This window comes from Macrobrachium rosenbergii, chromosome 9 (assembly GCF_040412425.1).
Source record: "Macrobrachium rosenbergii isolate ZJJX-2024 chromosome 9, ASM4041242v1, whole genome shotgun sequence".
Taxonomy (NCBI): Eukaryota; Metazoa; Arthropoda; class Malacostraca; order Decapoda; family Palaemonidae; genus Macrobrachium; species Macrobrachium rosenbergii.
In genome coordinates, this window is record NC_089749.1 from 42,373,239 (window position 1) to 42,394,920 (window position 21,682).

The 21,682-nt window shown below is 41.9% G+C and overlaps 1 protein-coding gene across 1 annotated transcript; it reads left to right on the forward strand.

The window, feature by feature from the left end:
* Positions 1-11,848: 11,848 nt before the first annotated feature.
* LOC136841959 (uncharacterized) lies at positions 11,849-12,433 on the forward strand. The gene has a single exon (XM_067109367.1). It carries the CDS (start codon positions 11,849-11,851, stop codon positions 12,431-12,433), a length of 585 nt encoding a protein of 194 aa, XP_066965468.1.
* The last annotated feature ends 9,249 nt before the right edge of the window (positions 12,434-21,682 follow it).

Sequence of the window (21,682 nt, forward strand, 5' to 3'; positions counted from 1 at the left end):
AGAAGTGGCTTCAACAAGATCAAGAAGAAGAAAAATATAAATGGAAGAAGTCGCTTGAAATAACCCTGGCATATGACGCAGACAACAAAATATTTCAGGCTAGGTACTCACTCTCGCTTGAGGGCTGAAAAAGCCAAGCTTTGACAGAGACTTAAATCTTAATCACGTAAGGCGTCTCTCTCTCTCTCTCTCTCTCTCTCTCTCTCTCTCTCTCTCTCTCTCTCTCTCCTCCCTGAAAAGGAGGGAAATGGTGAAAGGAGAATATTCAAGAGATCACCTGAAAGTCAGTTAAGGGATTTGTAACCCGTCCTAATTTATATACAGACTTATGAAGGTGAATCATGATGTTGGCGAGATTCATATGAAGTCTTTGTGGAGAACAAGACAATCCCAAATGAAATTACGGATTCCAAAGTTCCCCGCACCTGCGTGTTGTTATGGCACCTAAAGAACTGATGATATTTTTTTGGGTATAAAATATACACCTACTGTGCCATGGGGCTTTACACACAAATGCCGGTCCAAGGCCATGATTAAAATAAACAAGCAAAAAATGTGCCACAGTTTCTTCGGAGCAATCGAGTTTTCTGCGAAAATCTCAGCCGCGGCCCATGAACTTTCAGCCACTGCCCGGTGGTGGCCTGTGTTGTTGGCACCTATCGCGTTGCCAGACTCGCGATCATGACTAACTTTAACCTTAAATAAAATAAAAACTACTGAGGCTAGAGGGCTGCAATTTGGTATGTTTGATGATTGGAGGGTGTATGATCAAAATACCAATTTACAGCCCTCTAGCCTCAGTAGTTTTTAAGATTTGAGGGTGGACGGACAGACAAATAGCCATCTCAATAGTTTTCTTTTGCAGAAAACTAAAAATGAAAGAAAGAAACAGTCGGAGAGCAGGGGTAATGACCTTCCCTGCAAAAAAACAAAATAAATGAATAAACCAAATCATCGTTCCCCAGCCTTTCAACTGATCTTAAAAGACAACTGATATGATCGGTAATGGGTCGCAATGAGGCCCTAGCCAACATAACGAGTGGATAAAATGTTAGATTAAATCTAGACACATTTCCTCCGTCACCATCAGCTCCAATGGTGGCTTGTTGTGTTGCAAATTGCGACAAGCGACGATCAGGTAACAAAGAGGACCTCGGCAGAGCAATAGGTACATGGTACGTTGTCGACTGTGGTGGACTGCAGCCAGTGTGGAGAAGGGTACGAGTGTAACAACCACTCGAGAAACAAGTACAAGCTTCTTTCTCTCTTTCTGCAAATATTCAGCTGAAAAAAGTTCCTCATTGGATGGGTCGATATTGTACTCAGCTAGCACTCTGCTGGGCCCGCATTCGATTCCCCGGCCGGCCGATGAAGAATTAGAGGGATATATTTCTGGTGATAGAAATTAATTTCTCTGTATAATGTGGTTTGGATTCCACAATAAGCTGTAGGTCCCATTGCTAGGTAACCAATTGGTTCTTAGCCACGTAAAATAAGTCTAGTCCTTCGGGCCAGCCCTAGGAGAGCTGTTAATCAGCTCAGTGGTCTGGTTAAACTAAGGTATACTTAACTTAACTTCAGCTGAAAACTCTTATGGACAGGGTCAGCAGAATATAAACCTAAGAGGGCTCCAAAGGGAAATCAGCCTGCAGAGAGAAAGGCGGGTTACAGGGAAAGGTGATGAATAAATAATTATGAGGGAACAGAAAATGAAACCGATACACCTGAAATTCGGGAGACTTCAACAGAGAGCAGGAATGAGTTTGCTCCTTGCTTTAATGTTTGGAGATCAGACGATTCCACAACTTCGCAAAGGAAACTATTCCTCATTTTAGTTGCAGCCAAGATAAAACTCCCAGCAAACTGAGCAATATTAAACCTGGTGCTACAAACGTCGCGCTGCTGTAGCAGCCTGCCCAGCGCTGTGAGCAACAAAGCCAGGTCAGGTACAGCAATGCGCAGAGGATGTTTGTCGCTGTAGTACACTTCATGTAGCAAACATAATGAACTCATTTACGTCGATGCCACAAGTCAACATTAAGAGTTGGCAAAATAAACTTGACTGATGACATAACTCTATCCAAGAGTTTGAGATGAGTCAGCACTAGAAAACCACATTGGAGAACATTACTCCAAACAAGGAAGACAAAAAAATAAAACACTTAGATATAATAGCTTCATCATCATATATTCAAAAACATTTCTGCTGGATATCAATATTTTTGAGAAACAAAGGAAGCCATATTATGAATATACTTCTCAAAATTAAATTTCTTATCAAAAGTTACACTCAAGGTTTCGAAGGAATCGCTAATATTAAAACCGTACCATTTAAATGTTAATCAAGATGCAAAGGAAAAAGTGTTCTGGATCAACTGATGATCCTACTTCCAGTTTTAGAAGGATTAAGCTTCATATCAAAAACCTACATTATTCCACTCATGAATATGAGCCAGATCCCTTTAGGGTCTATGCTGCATAACTGTTAGGACCCTGTAGCAAAGTTAACCTTTTCTAGACCTGAAGGCCATTGAACACAACTCAGGCATAGGAAAGCATGACTGAGGCAACACCAAGGACTCATCACACTGTTTGCTAACAAAGACTTGCTCCAGAGGTTCTGCCTTCTGTTTAGGACAATATACAGCTGTTCCGTCAGCTCCTACAAGGGAAGGCATACTTGAATCAACTTCAAAGAATGATGACTTGAGGGCAGACCACCACTTATGGACATCACCACTGGAGAGCGTGACCTCCTTCACGCCATCGTTATAAGCTCTCTCGGCTCTCTCACAGACAACCTGAGTTTCATTTCTAAGCTTAAATTACCTCACAAAAAGTCTGATCAATTGCTCCTTCGTAAATAATAAGCTTCTTGTTTTTCATGGCAGGCAAGCTTACATGCAGCATCAAACCATGGCTTATCTTTAAGATGTAGCTTGGGGATTTTAGAAGGAATTCTCCTCTTGATAATAGTCTTAAGGTGGTCATTTACACGTTCAATAATATTTGGACTATTGTAAATATCACTCCACCTGAGCTCAATAAGATCATGATCAATACCATAATTGGCCCGGGATTTCCAGTATACCTTTCTAGAAAAACTAACATAAGGAACAACCTGATGAACCCTCTGGCAACCCTAGTGCACAAAACACAATCTATCTTACATCTGTGAATACAAGGTCAAGATGTTGCCAGACTGGTGAGTGGCTTCAATTATTAACTGCTCACAACCAGAATTAGTGGAGAAGTCTAGAGCAGCAGCATCATCATTGTTTATAACGGTAACTGAGCTCAGCCATTTAGTGTGATGAGCACTGTAATCACAAACGAAAATGAAAAAAGCCTTGGGGTCAGCTTCCTGGGTTACTGCCATTTTGGCAAGCAAGCAGCCATAAACAGAGTTATCCAGACTTGGGTTTCTATAGTTAGCAAATACATACAGATTTATTAGTCTTCCCCAAACTTGTGTTTATGACAGCCACACTTATAAAGTGGCCTATGAGATGTGGAAAAACCCTCTCTAATATACAGAGCCATTCGACGAGCCCTTGGAATGGCATTATGCGTGAGTAAAATTTGGCTTCTTAAACCGTGGAATCAACAGTTCTAAAATATGTTGCAAATCAGAGACAAGCACTTCAGAACATACGAGGATATCAAAATTAACAGCAGCAGCACCAAGTACATTTCATGCTTATATAATCCAGGGACATTGCTATTTGAAAAACGACATTTCTGTGAACGATTCAGTGGACCAGGGTTCAGTTCAATATCGTCAGAAAGAAGCAACAACAAGTAAAACAAGCATAAATATTTGCTAACATAACAAAAACAATAACAGGAACAATATATACAAGTAAAATCAATATTGAAAAGACAAAATTATCGCTGGAATGAAACTGGTCAACGGGGAGGAGCCAGCGCACTCAGTAAGGAAAAATACCTCTCCAGATTTGCCAGACACGGAAGAAAGGACAGTAGTGGTGGTTTTGAAAATGGATTCTTGAGTAAAGACAAAGAAAAGAAAGTAATAAGGGTAAGGCAACCTCTTGCTCAACCACCAGGCATCCTTGGCCTTTCTACTAAGCTTTTCCCTGCTGACCGTTCCAAAACAAGAGGAAGAGGGAACTGACAGAAAAGTGTACCTGACTGTACCTTCGAGCAAGGAAACTCCAATCCAAGACAGTGGAAGACTCCGTTACAAAGGCTATGGCACTATCCATGATTGAAGAACAGCAGTTTATTTTGGAGCGGCATTCTTCTAGAAGAGATCCAAGCTAGTGAGTCTCTTCTGCATGAAAAGAAAGTATAGAAAAGGAAGGATAAGAGGTGTAGGGTGTTCAGTGTTGTCAAGTCTGTGTCAATAGTAACAGATATGTAATGAATATGACAGACTATTCTGAGTTGGTGTAGGCATAGAAAAAGTCTGTGACCAAAGAGGGACCCAGCAACAGACTGTTGTGGCCAGCAACAGAAGGGACCTTTATCTTTCTAGTAACAGAACCTCAGTGGGCAGCTAGTGCCTTGGTCAGCCTACTACCTTAGTCTCTTGACTTGGAATTTAGTGAGACTCAAAAAGACAAACCAGATTTTGGAAATCAAAGACTGGAATTGCATGCGAAAGTAAGATTATGTGTAAGTCTACTACGATCTATATAGTTATAAGGGCATAATTCGGGTGTGGTATTAGAATTATATCTAAAAGGTTTAGTGATTTGAGAATGAAGCTTTAAAAAAAATATTAGGAGTCAGATGGGAGGATAGAGTCAGAAAAAATACCATAAAGGAATATGTACATAATAGTCAAGGGGAGATGGCGATAGCGTCAGCTGGGCTCATATGGGCACCATAAGAGTTGGAAGACCCAGAGCTGCTTGCGAAAGAATTATGAGAAGGATGGCTACAGATGGACTTCTCAGTCTTTAAGCGTCAAGTGGCGTTCGAGGCGATAATATATATATATATATATATATATATATATATATATATATATATATATATATATATATATATATATATATATATATATATATATATATATATATATATATATATATATGTGTGTGTGTGTATGTATGTATGTGTGTGTATATAATATATATGCATATATGAGAGAAAAAGAGCGACAGAAACTTTATCATTAAAAGGAGCAGAATACTAAAGCTTGCGATATGTTATAAAAAAAATAGTAAGCTTTTCTGATTTGTTAAATCAATTGAAAGAAAGATGAAAGCTAAAACTTTGATGGTAACCTTGAACGAAAGTTAAATAATATTTAACCTGTTAAAACTCTATACTCTTCTAACAAATGCACGCCCACGCTTACATATATGCAAATAAGCACACACACATACATATTATATATATATATATATATATATATATATATATATATATATATATATATATATATATATATATATATATATATATATATATATATATATATATATGTGTGTGTGTGTGTGTGTGTGTGTGTTTTTATTTGGGCATACTTTGTCTCTTATGCAATCTCTATTGAAGTCAATGGCATTGTTCACAGATACTATGATACTATCTTCTTACCAAGTATATATATATATATATATGTATATATATATATATATATATATATATATATATATATATATATATATATATATATATATAGAGAGAGAGAGAGAGAGAGAGAGAGAGAGAGAGAGAGAGAGAGAGAGAATCCGAAGGCCCGCTGCAACAGAGTTCCTGACATATCGTGACTTCAATTGACCTAGTCTGATCAAAGACTAGGTTGTCAGTCAACATGAATCATGCAACGATAGCAATGTTGAAGCAATGGTATTTCGGAATGTAACACCTTGTAAATTCTATAAGCTTTAAAAGTGAAAAGCTGAATATGAATTATAAACAATTCCGTTTTTTCACTATTTTGTTGGTCACAAACTAAGTTCGTTGATTTATCGGTTCCAGATAAAAAGCCCCTTCAAAAAGCGAGAGCTTTCCCAGCGACTTACAGCTTCTCTTACGCGATGGAACCACTTATGCTGATCATAACTAAAGTGGCCCAATGTTCGATTTCGCGAACCGAAGCCGCAAATGTTCATCAGCTCACCAAAAATGGCGAGTTCATGGATCTGAACCAGTTTCGAAACTACGAAGCTAAGAGTTGATACCATAGAGCGTCAATAATATGAAGTGGCGTTCTCTCTGCCGAGCGTGTGACCACGGCCGGCCATATTGAAATTTCCGATCCAGCATAACTACTATAACGTAGAAGAAAAACAGTAAGGCAGCACATTGCTTTCTCCTCTCTCGTTTGGTTATCATAAAAATATGTTATTTTATAACATCTAAGTTTATCATATACAATAAATTTCGAAATGTTCAATTTACGCCACAAGGCTCTGTAGTACTATAGCTGGTTCACTTAAGGTAGATTCTTGGGCCTATGAGACGTTTGTCTGGCAGCCTCTGATTGGCTGGGACCGGGAGGTAGGTGGCTCGCTCACTGTCTCATTTTAACGTCTGTAGCTCAGAAAACTAGCGATATGTTTATATTTCTTCATTTATCTCACGTTTTGCACAAGATAGGAAAGTTTTGATCATACCATAGGATTCCTTATTAATTGTACAACTAATCATGATGTCTTGAAATCAATGAGATAAAACACAAAGGAAATTACGATGAGTAAAAGTGAAGAGAGAAGAATTTAAATCTTTATACCTGTTTTTACTTATCATTGGATTTTGCATCATTCATGCGATCAAGATAAAATAAAACTTGTGTTTTCATAGAATAAATTCACCCTGAATATGCTGGTGCTTTCAGATTTTACATGTGTGTGATATATGAGGAGAAAATGAATAATATGTCTTATTATGTTGCATCTGTTCTTGACTCGGTTTGCCAAGAGACGGTGATCTGGAAAGAGCTATAGCTTTTAGGCGCCATTGACAGCTGCCAGTTAGCGATATCAGAAGTTTGCAGTTTCGTCAATATTTACCATATTACTGTGTCATTAAATTTTCTGTAAATAAATGCATAGAATTCCCATTATGACTGTCGAAATTTTTCACTCCAATATCATATATGTCCATATGTCTGGACGTATCTGATAAGAAAAAATTAATAATCAGATGGAGGCATCTGGATGTGTTAGCTTCAATTTAGACTAGGTGAGAAATTTGCATACTGTAGGCTACATGATAAATAACAGGCCTACATAATTATCAAATGTAGCATGTATATAAAGGAATAAACATTCTGGTGTAAGAGTAGCTCAAACAAATTCTGAAAAAGACAGAATTTTATATTTGTTACATCGCCAATAGATTTTATGGTAAGAAATAAAAAGATGTACTACTGCCAAACTGTGTCAAGAACGGATGCAACATAATAAGACATATTCTTCATTTTCTCTTCACATATCACACGCATCTAAAATTTGAAAGCACAAGCATATTCAGTGTGAATTTATGATATGAAAACACAAGTTTTATTTTATCTTGATCGCATGAATGATGCAAAATCCAATGATAAGTAAAAGCAAGTATACAGAATTAAATGCTTCTCTCTTCACTTTTACTCATAATTCCTTTGTGTTTTATCTCATTGACTCCAGGAAATCATGATTTAGTTGTACAATTAATAAGGAATCCTATGGTATGACCAAAACTTTCCTATCTTGTGCAAAACGAGAGATAAATGAAGAAATATAAACACATTGCTAGTTTTCTGAGTGACAGACGTAAAAATGAGGCAGTGAGTGAGCCGCCTACCTCTTGGTACCAGCCAATCAGAGGCTGCCAGAAAAATGTCTCATAGGCCCAAGAATCTACCTTAAGTGAACCAGCTATAGTAAATAGATAACAACTCCAGAGCTTATTAACCATCTATGCTGTTCTAGCAATATGGATCACTAAAAGTCCTGTAAAAAGTCTTCTTTACCCATTAATTACGATCATATATCACATCTTTCAACGCAGCAGGAATCTCATGTATATATTTGTATGTAGAATTTCCTGGCCTTTTCACCAATATTTATTTTATCACTGTATGTACATTATGTCTCTTGTTATTGTTATTTGATTGACTGTTAACAAGCACAAATTGCTCTCACTCAGTGTGCGGGTCATGGCGACCAGGGTTCGGGCACCTCATTTCCGTCCGCACACTGCTATGTACTCGTATACCTTTGCCAAGGTAATAAATCAACCAGTACCCAGTTCTATCTTCTTTAACCTCACAACTGGTGACCCGAGAAGCAACGGTAAACACAGCGGTTTTGGCTTCGCCATTAACAGACTCACTATGGCTGCTTTACCTTCAGAGAGCCTTTAACAGAACCATACAGTGACAAAGTCTAGACCTCTGAAAGCTCCTTCCTTGGAGAACACCCACGCCACTAACAGACTAATTGCAGTGTACCTTCTTCTGGTACGTTCTGGTGTTCTCGAACGGTTTGGCCCTGCCATTTACGATTTACGTCGACTGTATTCAGAAGTCATTAACGGAACCACACGGCATATAGTTTTGACTTCTGTCGAGCCCCAAACACCATTAATGGATTAAATACAGCTCTTATTTTGCATTTTGGTGTGAGGCAAAATGTCAGACACTGAGGTAGAAAGTCATTCCGAGGACAGACAGATCCTCTGCATCCCCCTCTCACCTTCGAAGGCAGCAATAGACCAGGCGATGAAACTGACACCGTTCTTGCGGCAAAATACTGCATCCTGATTCCTGCGGGCAGATGCCCATTTCTGGGTAGCTAAAATCACGGACGAGGAAACCAAAGCGGACATCACCATGACAACGCTGACGGAGGAGGTCTTCAACAGACTCACCCCATGGTTGGACTTGCAGCCGGGCAAAGTCAAGTACGAAGACCTACGAAAGAAAATCATCGACACATACTCCATGCCCGTCCCAGAGAGAGCCCAACGCCCCCTTGACCTGATGAACCAGCCCCTGGGGGATGTATCACCCAGGGACGCCTGGGACAAACTATGAGGTCTCCTGATGCCGCTGGGCTTCGACTCAGATGGATGGAGAAGGGAGATCAGCTTATCGCGGGAAGTTTTCCTGTGGTGCCTTCCGCAGGAGGTGAGGGCACAAATCATGGAAGCAGACGCGCTCTCGATGAACGAACTGGTGAGCATTGCAGACAAACTCCACGATGCCACCAAAGCCTCCAGGCATGCCGCAACACCTGCAGCCTGGTAGCAGAAGAAGACGACGAGGGGTACACGAACGTGGTATACAGGAAGAGGGCGCCGCCACAGCAGCAGAAGACAAAGACAAATCCAGCCTGGTGTTACTTCCATCAGAGGTTCGGAAAGGATGCCAAGAATTGCAGAGCCCCCTGTTCTTTCACAAAAAACTAGAAAGGCAGCCACCCATAATAGCAGTGGCTGCAAACGTTAGAAAACACCAGCCAGTAAGATTCTTCATCTACGACGCCATATTGGGACAACGGGTGCTGATAGACACGGGGGCTATGCAGTCGGTATTTCTGCTGTTGAGGGAGAACTGTGACCACACATCCGGCGCCGCAGCTACACTAATGGCTGCATATGGAAGCCCCATCCGCTGCTACGGAACTCAGACCTGCAGAATATCCATCCTAGGCCATAAATATGAATGGCCCTTCGTCACTGCGGATGTCAAGATTTCCTTACTGGGTGCCGATTTCCTCGCACATCACGGACTGCTGGTAGACATCTGCTGGAAACACCTGCTGGATACTGGAACCTGCCGCTCCCAACCGCTCTCCACCAGACTGGGAATGCCCGCCGTATGCTCCATCTCATCGAACAAATACAGCGCCCTCCTGCACGAATTCCCAGATGTCTTCAAGCCAGAACTGCGTTAGGTACCAGGTACCCAGGCCAAGCACAGCATCCATCACCACATCACCACCACAGGCCCGCCGACACATGCCAAGTTCCTTCACCTGCTGCCCAAGAAACGAGCATTCGCCGAGATGGAAAGGATGTGTATCTGCAAAAAGGCATCAAGTCCATGGGCATCCCCCCCTCCACATGGAGAAGAAACCAGAAGGTTCCTGGAGGCCCTGTGGGGACTACCATCGGCTGAACCTAGTGACAACACTGGACCACTATCCCCTGCCAAACATGCAGGACCTAACAGGAGCCCTGCACGGGGCCAAGATATTCACAAAAATGGATTTGCTCAAGTCCTATTTTCAGGTGCCAGTACATCCCAACGACGTTCTGAAGACAGCCATCATCACGCCGTTCGGGACATATACCTTCTCCTAATCCACCTTCGACCTCAGGAATGCTGGGGCCACATTCCAGCGCCTTATGAACAGCATCTTGGGGGACCTACCTTTCTGCATCTGCCACGTGGACGACATCCTGATCTTCTCCAGGTCCCCGGAGGAGCACCTGGGTCATGTCCGGGCTGTGCTGAAACGCCTTCAGGAGAACAGACTGGTCGTCAGATTCGACAAATGTACCTTCGGAGTGGAGAAGGTAGACTTCCTGGGACATAAGGTCTCTCTGACAGGTGTCTGCCCCATGGCCTTCAAGGTGGATGCAGTGAAGCATTTTCCAGCATCAAAACAATCAAGTCCCTGCAGGAGTTCCTCGGTATGGTCAACTACTACTGACAATTTGTGCTGGACATCGCCTGCATCATGTATCCCCTAACCGGAGTGCTGAAGGGGAAGCCGAAAGCACTGACTTGGGAAGCCCTGCAGCAAAAGGCGTTCAAAAAGACGAAGGCAGCCCTCGCCAAAGCCACCATCTTAACATATCAAGACCCCACCGCCCCCCTGAGACTTACCGCCGACGCCAGCAACATTGCTTGCGGAGCCATGCTGGAGCAGATAGTAGATGGTTCCCTCTCCTGCTTGCTTTTTTTTAGCCGCAAGTTAAAGCCGCCAGGAGACCCGCTACAGCGCATTCAACAGGGAACTGCTGGCAATCTACCAAGCCGTGCGGCAATTCAAGTACCTCTTGGATGGCAGCCCTTTCACCATCCTGACAGACCACAAGCCATTGGTACATGTGTTTACGAAGGCGGGAGATGCATGGTTGGCAAGACAGCAACGGCACCTGACTGCTACCTCTGAATTTGGATGCACCATCAGTTACATCCCCGGCAAGAAGAACCCGGTAGCTGACGCCCTATCAAGCTGAAATAAATTCAGTACACCTGGGCACAGACTCTGAAGACCTGGCAAAGGAACAGGTTGCAGACCCAGAGACGGCAGCTTACTGCATGGCACTTACCGCACTGAAGTGGAAAAATGTGCCAGTGGGTGAATCCGGATTGACACTTCTCTGCGACACCAGCACAGGCCACCCACACCCCCTGATACCCGCATCACGAAGAAAGCAGGCGTTTGACATCATCCACGGGCAGTCCCATGCATCAGGACGAACAACAACGCGCCCGATGACAGAGAAATTTGTGTGGCATGGGATCAGGAAGGATGTACAAGAATGGGCGAAGAACTGCATACTGTGCCAGACAAGTAAGATCACCCGGCACATGGAATCAGCCATGGGCGGCTTCCCTCAACCATGTCGGCGTTTTGGGCACATCCACGTAGACGTCACAGGACCTCTGCCGCAATCAGGGAGTGCCAGATACCTCCTGACAATCATAGACCATTCCACAAGATGGCTGGAAGCAACCCCAATGGTAGAATCATCAACAAGCGCCTGCGCGGAAGCCCTACTATCAAGTTGGATAAGCTATTTCAGTGTGCTGGACGATATAACTACAGACAGGGGCCCAGCATTCTTATTGGAACTCTGAGTGTCCCTGGCACGCCTGAACGGGACAACACTCCACAGTACGATAACATACAAGCCTGCAGCCAACGGTATGGTGGAAAGAACCCACCGTTCGTTGAAAGCAGCTCTGATTGCACATTGTACTGACGAAAATTGGAAGGTGCAGCTGCCCTGGGTCCTGCTGGGTCTCTGCACCGCCCCAAGGGCAAACGGTGAGGAATCTCCCGCAGAGAAAGTCTACGGTGAGGCGCTGGCTGTACCTGGAGAATTCTTCCCCACGGAGCCGGACAACCCAGATACACCCCTTCCAAGGCTAAGAGAAATTGCAAGGAAGTTCGCGCCCTGCCGAAAGACTTTCGCGGACAGATCTCATAACTTCAGCCCAGAAGGCCTGAAAACCTGTATGCACGTCTTCATGAGAAGTGGCGCCCACCGCCCACCTTTGACCAGACCATACAGAGGACCATACCGAGTCATCAGCAGAGCATCCAAGGCCTACCTTGTCAACATCCATGGGCGGGAAGACTGGATATCGGTCGACAGGTTAAAGTCAGCCTTCCTAATGGACAGCGGAACCCGGGAGCAGATGTCCCAGAATTCCTCCACAAAACTAGGCCTCGGACGAAGTGATCAGCATTCCAAAACAAAGTCAAGGACGTCCCGAGGGCCGCACTAAGGATGTCATCCACCCGGCAAAACCACCGGACGATTCAGCAGCCGAAGGTGCCCCACAACCGCAGATATCAAGAACTCAGGGTCGGCTCCTGCTCCCAAGAAGATACCATGATTAACATTCAACAGATCTTCCAATCATTATTTCATAATAATTCTCTTGGGGGGAGGGAGTACTTGTAAAGACATCTTCTTTACCCATTAATTACGGTCATGTATCGCACCTATCAACACAGCAAGAATCTCATGTATATATTTGTATGTAGAATTTCCTGGCCTTTTCGCCAATATATATTTTATCACTGTATGTAAATTATGTCTCCTGTTATTGTTATTTGACTGACTGTTAACAAACACAAATTGCTCTCGCTCAGCATGTGGGTCACAGCGACTGGGGGTCAGGCACCTCGTTTCCGTCCGCAAGCTGCCTTTGCCCAGGTAATAAATCAACCAGTACCCAGTTCTGTCTTCTTTGACCTCACAGTCCAAAATATGCTTCTAGTGAAGATGTTTGTAGCCCATGAATCTATGATTTGAAGCATCTTGTGGTGCTCGTTGAGAGTTTTGGGCTGAACCTCATTCTCTCTGAGGAATAGAATGGAACTCGAGTAATTTTGCCTTATTCCTTACTTCTTTGAACGAATTGCAACTGGTCTAGCAATACTGACTACAAATAGTCTAAAACATGCTTCTAGTGAAGATTCGAAATTCTCATATAATGTATCGAGCTCTAGAAAACCTATTGTAATAGGTTTCCTAACAACTCGTCAATGACAGTTCTCTGGATATTTCCGTGACAACTGATGATTCAGAAACAGATGCAGTGGTGCTGCCGGCATAATATTTTTAGATAGCATTGCTGGGGCATTTGTGGTTTAAACCTAGAGGTGGGTTGGTTAAGAAGCTTGAACAGTTGGGGGAAGAGAGAGTGATACACAGGCTTCCTTCATCCTTAACGTTAATTCACAGTGCGTATCCTTCAACTAGTGGAATTATATCACTCATATACTCAGTTCATGGTGACCCACTAAAAGAAACTCATGCTTTGCGAGCGAATTTTGTAGTCCAACACACGTTTCCTCCTGTCACTTCCTCCATATCCCCTTACGGGGCAGTGCAGTCAGTGAACCTCACACAGTGCACTGCAAGCATTACTTAAAGTGCTTTGCATCTTCCCTTCGGCCCCGGGCTGCAACCCTTTCGTAACTTTTACTGTAACTCCAGTCATTTGATCTTCTTCCATCTTGCATGCCACCCTCTCCTAACAATTGTTTCATTGTGCAACTGCAAGAATTTCTTCCTGTTACACCTTTAAAACCTTGTTACAATCAGTTTCCCTTTCACTGCTGAATGACCTCATAGGTACCAGCATTTGGCCTTTGGCCTAAATTTTATATTCCAGGTCAGAATCTCAACTTCCTCCACATCCCTCACCAACACCACCGCCTTCCCGGACCTTCCATCTACACAGATGTCGGTACTGGTTGGAGAAGAACGAAGAGGAAGGAGATCAGTGGCTGAAATGTCCCACCAGCATTACAACACCATAATCCATCGAGGTGTAACGTGCAAGCACACCATAAACAGTAATGTTTGTTGGAGTAGTTTATTCGTATTCCAGCTAATCCTCGATTGTAACCCATTTAATTTCCTGGATGAGTTTTGGATGGATATCACGATGGATAGCACGGTATGTAGTTCCTCGTTGGACAGGTCGATATCGTACTCGCCTAGCACTCTGCTGGGCCCGCGTTCGACTCTCTGGCCGGCCAATGAAGAATTAGAGGAATTTATTTCTGGTGATAGAAATTCATTTCTCGCTATAATGTGGTTCGGATTCCGCAATAAGCGGTAGGTTCCGTTGCTAGGTAACCAATTGGTTCTTAGCCACGTAAAATAAGTCTAATCTTTCGGGCCAGCCCTAGGAGAGCTGTTAATCAGTTCAATGGTCTGGTTAAACTATGGTATACTTATTTTTTAGCACAGTATGTACTGGTCTCGGAAGTTTCTGCTTGTAGAAGCATATATTAGAGTAATACCGTCAGTGATCGTGAGTGATACCGAGTTTGCAAACGATTATGGTCGCATTTACTTGTCAATGCTATTGGATGACTGAGTTTAATAATCACTATGCACATGATGATAACAGACTTCAACTCAAGCTATAATAATAATAATAATAATAATAATAATAATAATAATAATAATAATAATAATAATAATAATATGTAGAGGGCTATAGACAGACCTCATAGCTACAACAATCAACCTATATATCTTATGATTAACAACAACAGTAAATAAATAAATAAAAGAGTAAAAGACTGTAGAGGTGAGTCAATGATTATTGTTTTGCTTGAATTAATATTCTTAACAAATGTTTACTTTTTAAAACCCTGTATATGTACCAAGTACCATGTGCTTATATTTTCTAATCATTAAGCGATTTCTGATCTTAAAAAATCGAGATAATTTTGTATCATAAATTTGGATTTGTGTAAAGAGAGGTTTTGACTTGGCTAGAATGTCAACTACGCACTCTCGATAACAGCTTCTAGACTTACTGGGAAGAGAAAGGAAGTTGTCAGTGAGAAAGGCTTACGCGGCCCGACACACGTCCTGAGGTTCAAACGGCTTGCTCACAGTCACGAACTCCTGAAGTATAAGTGGCTCATATTTCTCCAGATCTAAAAGGAGACCTTGAAGCTGCCCTATGCTGTCGTGGTGATGAAAATCAGTTCCTAGTCCACTGCTATTTATCAGGGATTTTTCCGTCCACAATCAAATGAAGAGCCAGGTAGGAAACCCAGACCAACACCAGCATTATTTGTCTCACGCTCTGCTAGACCGGAGGGACGCAAGGGCTATTTGTCAACGTTGGACTTTGATTAATCGTACCTAGTTACCGGGACGAAAAAGAAAGCCTTATTCCGAATGCGACTTGCGGAGAGAAGCTTTGACAGTCAATAATTGCGGTCTGCTTTTGCCCTGGTTTAGAAGCGCCAGATAACTTTTGATTTAGTGGCCTGTCTCGGTGCAGACAGGGAGTTTGTCTCTCCTGTTGCGAGGTTCATGTCCAGCCAGTGTTTCGACTTGATTCTTAAGCTTTCTTCTGGTCGAGTTTCATCGCAATCCGTCACCATTCTTTGCTTCGCCTTGGAAAAAGGTTGCATTGATTTATTTCTTTGCTCCACACATCTCATCTCTCTCTCTCTCTCTCTCTCTCTCTCTCTCTCTCTCTCTCTCTCTCTCTCTCTGCGCTGCATTTAGTTAGGTGTGAGTGTGAAAATCATAATTGTAGCACTCTTCGGCGGCTAAGTGACGTTTGCAAATTAGGTTTCAAAAGGCGCTAGACAACTAACTGTCAGCTGCTGTGATGATTTTCGCACCGTGGCAGTACTCTAAAAAAAGCTACCTTTTTGACGGTGATAATATCTAATATTAATAGGAAGGTCAGGTTTTTTATTCAGATTGTTTGCATACCAAAAAATACACGATGGAAACGGCTGGTTTGTGAGCAACCATCTGCAGATGTTAGACTTGACTGTTTTTCGCCAAGTGATGATTATAACTAAGGTTCCAACACAAAAGGAATAATTATTGAAGTCAATTAATATACTTACCGAAAGAGTTAATATAAGGAACAAACAGAATTAATTTTAATTAAAATTCTTATCCTAATCACAAACGCCAAAAGAAATGAATTTAAACACGACTTTCAACGAATTATTCCGTCTCGACATTTGAAAGTTATGACCACCCCAACTGACCATTTTTATATAAATGTCGAAAGAGCGCACACTAGCGCACACACACACACACACAACACACACACACACACACACACACACACACACACATATATATATATATATATATATATATATATATATATATATATATATATATATATATATATATACACAATACAAAGCAGTACGGAGGAGTTCAAGTGAAGATAGGAAGAAAGATAATCGAAGGAGCTGCAGTCTATGCAACCGAGGAAGAGAAGCGGAGAGGTACGCCACGGGGCGTCACGCTGTAGAGAAATTCCGCACAAAATTCCTTTCTTCACTGAGGTGATAAGATGTCAGTGGCGGAGTGAAAACGATTCGTGGTTAAAAGTGGGAAGGAGAGGTGCGAAATACACAGTCAGACTTTCTTAGTAGGGAAAGAATGTCGAAAAACTAGTATTGGTGAAAATGTTCCCAAAGGATTATATAAAAGAATGTTTTGCCTCGATGTATATTTCGCCATGAGACATCTATACAAATTAAGGACAGCGTCTAACACACACACACACAAGCTAAAGCTTACGTCAGAAGAAAGGAAAATAATAGGGCTACATACATAACTCTGTATATAGATTGGCACGCACTGATAATCCAGTGGAAAAATTTGCACTAAACGTCACAAGTTTGGCTAGGCAAAAGAAAAGGAATAAATAAAATAACTGGAAACAGGCAGATGGCTTTATAACATTATAATAATATAACATAAACAATCAAAATAGTAATTGCTTAAGAATGAAAAAAAAGGCAGTAAAAGTGAGTCATAGCGCTGTGACTCAGATGGAGGCGCATATGACGATGGGGGAGGAGCGAACGCTTCTGTCCGACTGACCTGCATGACCATTATTATTTCAATAATTATTGATGTCGCTGGCTAAGCTGCAAGCTTAGTTGGAAAAGCAGAATGCTACACGCCCATGGATCCCAAAGGGAAAGCACTCAGTACAGAAAAGGAAACTGAGAGGTCATGAATCAAATATGAAAGAGAAATGACAAAAAAAAATCGTATTACTGATAATGGCAGACACATAAGACAAATGCCAAATTAACTACAAAGCGAAGCTCATGTCAGCCTGCTCAGCGGGAAAGCATTTGCACCAAGTTTGAACTTATAAAATTCCACCGATTTCACATGGCGAAGTTGAGATCATTCCACAAGCTGGTCACAACAGGAACAAAACTTCCAGAAAACTGTTTCCTATTGAGCCTCACAGAAGACAGGCCAAGACAGTTAGAATGACACGAATCTCTAATAATAATGGGGGTCATGCTGACAAAAACCTCAGGGATTCGGTCAAGCTGCACTTTTCACAGCGAGGTTCACAACCCACGCAACACATAAGTCACGACAAACAACTTGAAGGTGTTTCTATGCACTATCTCTTGATCCCGAGTCAGTCGCTTCCTTTGTGACTAACTCCCTCCCTCCGTCCCTGTCGACACTTTCCCGCCAGTCTTCACTTTACCGAAATATCGATGAGCACCAGTTCTTTTCTCGCCGACGTCCATGAAAATCAATCCATTCAGTGGAAATAGTGAAACCGGAATCTGTATGTAACAACACCAAGCTAATATTCAACAGCCAGCATAAGCCAGGCCGAGAGCGGCTTGTATCTAAATGACTCCAAGGTGGATCAGTGTACTGTAAACGAGTGATCAGTTTCAAACAAATTATGTTGGCGCCATACGACGACGCCGGTATCTGAAATGCTAACTCTCGTTGTTGATTGACGTTATAGAAAACGTGAAAAAGGACAAGATAAGGGTTCACAACTGTTACGACACAAATATTCTAATTAGAGCAAATGAGAAGAGCACACATGTGTAAATGAACCGTCCACGATTACTTTTATGGGGAAGAACGTATGAAAACCTTAACAATGTTTGTTGCATCACAAAACGACTGAACACCTCAGTGAGAATCGTTTGACAGAAGGCATAAACATTTGCAGTGGCTTCACTGAAGTCCTCGACGCTTTCTGGTATAATCTTTTAGCTTGTAGTAGCTAAATTTTGCACGAAGTTGTCATCCTATAAAAATATTCTCTACACTGGTTCAAAATTCAAACCTCTTACGTTCGCTAGCTGTCACGCAAGCATAAACAAGCACGCCTTCAATCTAGGCGCCAAAATTGGCTACTTGCTGCAGAGCTTGGCGACAGTATGTTGAAAGATGCCAGAGCGTGTGCACGTGTCACCTCGTCTTCAAGTTTACAGTTTATGCTTCTCCCAAGGCAAGGCTTTGATAGGGTAAAATTACGAATGACGTTCATTACTCTGTTTCAGCTGAAGAAACACGTGGTATCAATAAAAATACAGGCTAACACTTACGAGGAAGTTTGATGGAAACAGGCATACCTTGTTCTTTGTAGAATACAAAAATATATAAAATTAAATATGAATAAATCTGATCATTGTGGGTAAACGTCACCATGACATTAGAAATATCAAATCTACACAGGGGATATTTCTCGTGAGAGAAAATGCTTATCATTAAAATTTCTCAAACAAACACTACAATGCATTTTTTCCCTTTAGTTAGAACTGCACGCGCCTCAGAAGAACGACAATATGCAATACTTAGCGTTCAAAATGTATCACAACATTACAAAAAGGAAAGAGGGGATTCAACAAAAGAGGAACACCAGAGAAAAAAATGAGAACAAACCTGGCTTCTGTCTATTTTCTCAAAGGTCACAAGGCGGAGGTTCGCCGGCGAAACCCATTACTATGTCCATAACTGCGCCCATGTGGGTGAGAGTCGGGTGGGGGGTGGAAGGGAGGGAAGGCGGGGTTTGGATCACGTTCTTTGACAATTCACTTCAGTGCAAAACCTCTCCATTATGCCTCTTAATCTGGTTTGACATTCTGTATGCGCCTATTTCATAACCTGAGCACTGATATAACGTCGGTACAACAATACTGATAGTGTCTTTTGAACTCCGTCTTTGCATAAATATGCACGCAACATTTTCAAATGCAGACGAAAGACCACGATATTTTCGTCTTCTAGTGTTGCTGACGCAAAAAGGAAAAATCAGAGAAATGCTTCCACCTTTAAGCTGGCTACAAAATTAATAATAATCCTTTTTTTTCCACAATCTCTCAACAGTCGGGTAGCGGGTACTCGGTGACAAGGTGCTGGCTTATATATAGAATGAGTTTGTACCCATCAGTTAAGAAGCCTTCATACTACGTTCTAGTCATTCCATCTCATACTCTTGCCCTCGGCTCCCTTGGCACGCCTGTGTGATGGCTCAGGTAGCCACTAATATATATCATCAGTCCATCTTTTTACCTTTTCGAAATGTTAGCCGTCCGAGGCTACTTTTTTTTTTCTTTGAGACCACATTCGCCCTTAATGAGCCATTCACAGATAAACTCTACGCTCGTTATTTGTCGCATTTGAGTTACTTAAGTCTGTGATGGCCTGTGAACGCTCAGTGGGTGGGGAGTTGGTGGTTTGGTTTGGATTAAGCCGGCTGCCTCTTTGATGAGATCTCAAGCAAATCAATGACCGCGGGTGCAGAAATTTAAACACTTGAAATTTATGTAGGAGCGATTTATAAACATCAAAATTTCTTCATTTCACTTCCCAGATAATAGAAAATGACAAAGAATGCTGGGAAGCCTTCATTCCGAAATGTGGCCGACATGTTAATAACGCACCTTGCAACGCTCAAAGGCTTATACTAGGATGCGACCTGAATTTCTTTCAGACATGCAAGAGAGGCCAGCAGGCTTTGTGAATGCAGGCGTGATGAGCGCTCTCATCTGGTGATCTTTCTTTCTTTCCTCTCCAGTTCAGCTGCGACCCACGACAGTCCCTCCTCTCCCTGTTTTGGAACAAAGCGTTGGCAATTCAGGGAGAGAGAATCTCCTCCCCGTACAGAATAACCCTAGACTCACTTACATTATTCCTCTCATAATAATGATCACAAATCACCCGGACAGTCCTCAGCGCCAACATAGAACGCTCTGAGGTACCTACAGCTTTCAAACGAAAGTTCGCCAATTCTATACCGATAATCTTTGGCTTTCTCATCTCAGCAATAGTCATGTACAGTATATCTCGACATTTGAAACTTCAGACTGCTTGAACTGTTGCTGCATAAAATTTATCCAATAATATCTATGCAAGGTTAATTCATTGACGTTGTACACAATGAAGCCAATTTTAATGCCGCAATATTCTAATTAGCATCCCATAGACAGACCGACAAAACGCAAGGGAGAAATTATTAAAAATAACACTTCCCAGCACACCCCGAGCATTATTATCTTCATTATTTTCACTGCAGCCACAGGTCATACAGATTTAAATTACTGAAAGAATTGCAAAAAATTCCAATACACCACTATTATGCGCAATTACATTCGGCGAGGCCGCAGTTCCCAAAGATTCAAATTATGGCCATAACTAGAAAATTCCCCCACGAGCGATGATCATCACCCCCACCCGTTACAACGCCACTGTCAAATCATCGTCATTGTCATCGACGCAGCCATTACACTCTTCACAATACCGTAATTCAGCCATTAAAATAAGATCTCCACCCACCTCCCCCTTTTCTTAGGACCAACTCCAAAGGCCTAAGTTGCGGTCTGAAGAGGATCTTCACTTGCAGCATCGGGAATGGACTACAGATATCATCACGCGTTGTCATTCTCTCTCTCTCTCTCTCTCTCTCTCTCTCTCTCTCTCTGCAAGCGCAATGACCTATTCTTCACCACCACTGTCGCTGGTTCCCTTCCCAGTTAGAGCTGGGTCGACTATTGGGCAGCAGTCGGGGATCGAAGCAAGGACCATGCAAAGACGAGCCCAGTGCTCTACACTGATCTTTTTATAGAATCCACTGGTCAATTTTTACCGGATACGGACATCAGAATTACTTCATAATCTTGCATTTGGATCTAAGACTCTATAGAAACAAGCGTATCCTAAAAGTTAATAGGGATTGCTGTTATTACAATTACACACACACACACACACACACATATATAGTATACAAAGTGTGTATATACAGTATATATATATATATATATATATATATATATATATATATATATATATATATATATATATATATATATATATATATACATATATATATATATATATATATATATATATATATATATATATATATATATATATATATGTGTGTGTGTGTGTGTGTGTGTGTGTGTGTGTGTGTGTGCGTATAACCGTAATAACCGCAATCCCTATTAACTTTTTTAGGATTTGGCTGCTAGCCTTATACCCATGTCTACCCTGGCAACGGCATATCTTAGTCGAGTGACCACTAGATACACTATTTAATAAGTAGGTCAACAGAGGTACTACAAAACGCCTGCCCAAGAGTGATTCGCCACAGGCGTCGTCCTGCCATAAAGTGTATGTTTTCTTTTTAACGACCAAAGGGAATTGATGATTCAAATAAGTTAAGTAAGATGTGACT

Coding starts and splice junctions, on each gene's coding strand:
- LOC136841959 (XM_067109367.1), top strand. CDS start 11,849: ATGGTGGAAAGAACCCACCGTTCGTTGAAAGCAGCTCTGATTGCACAT.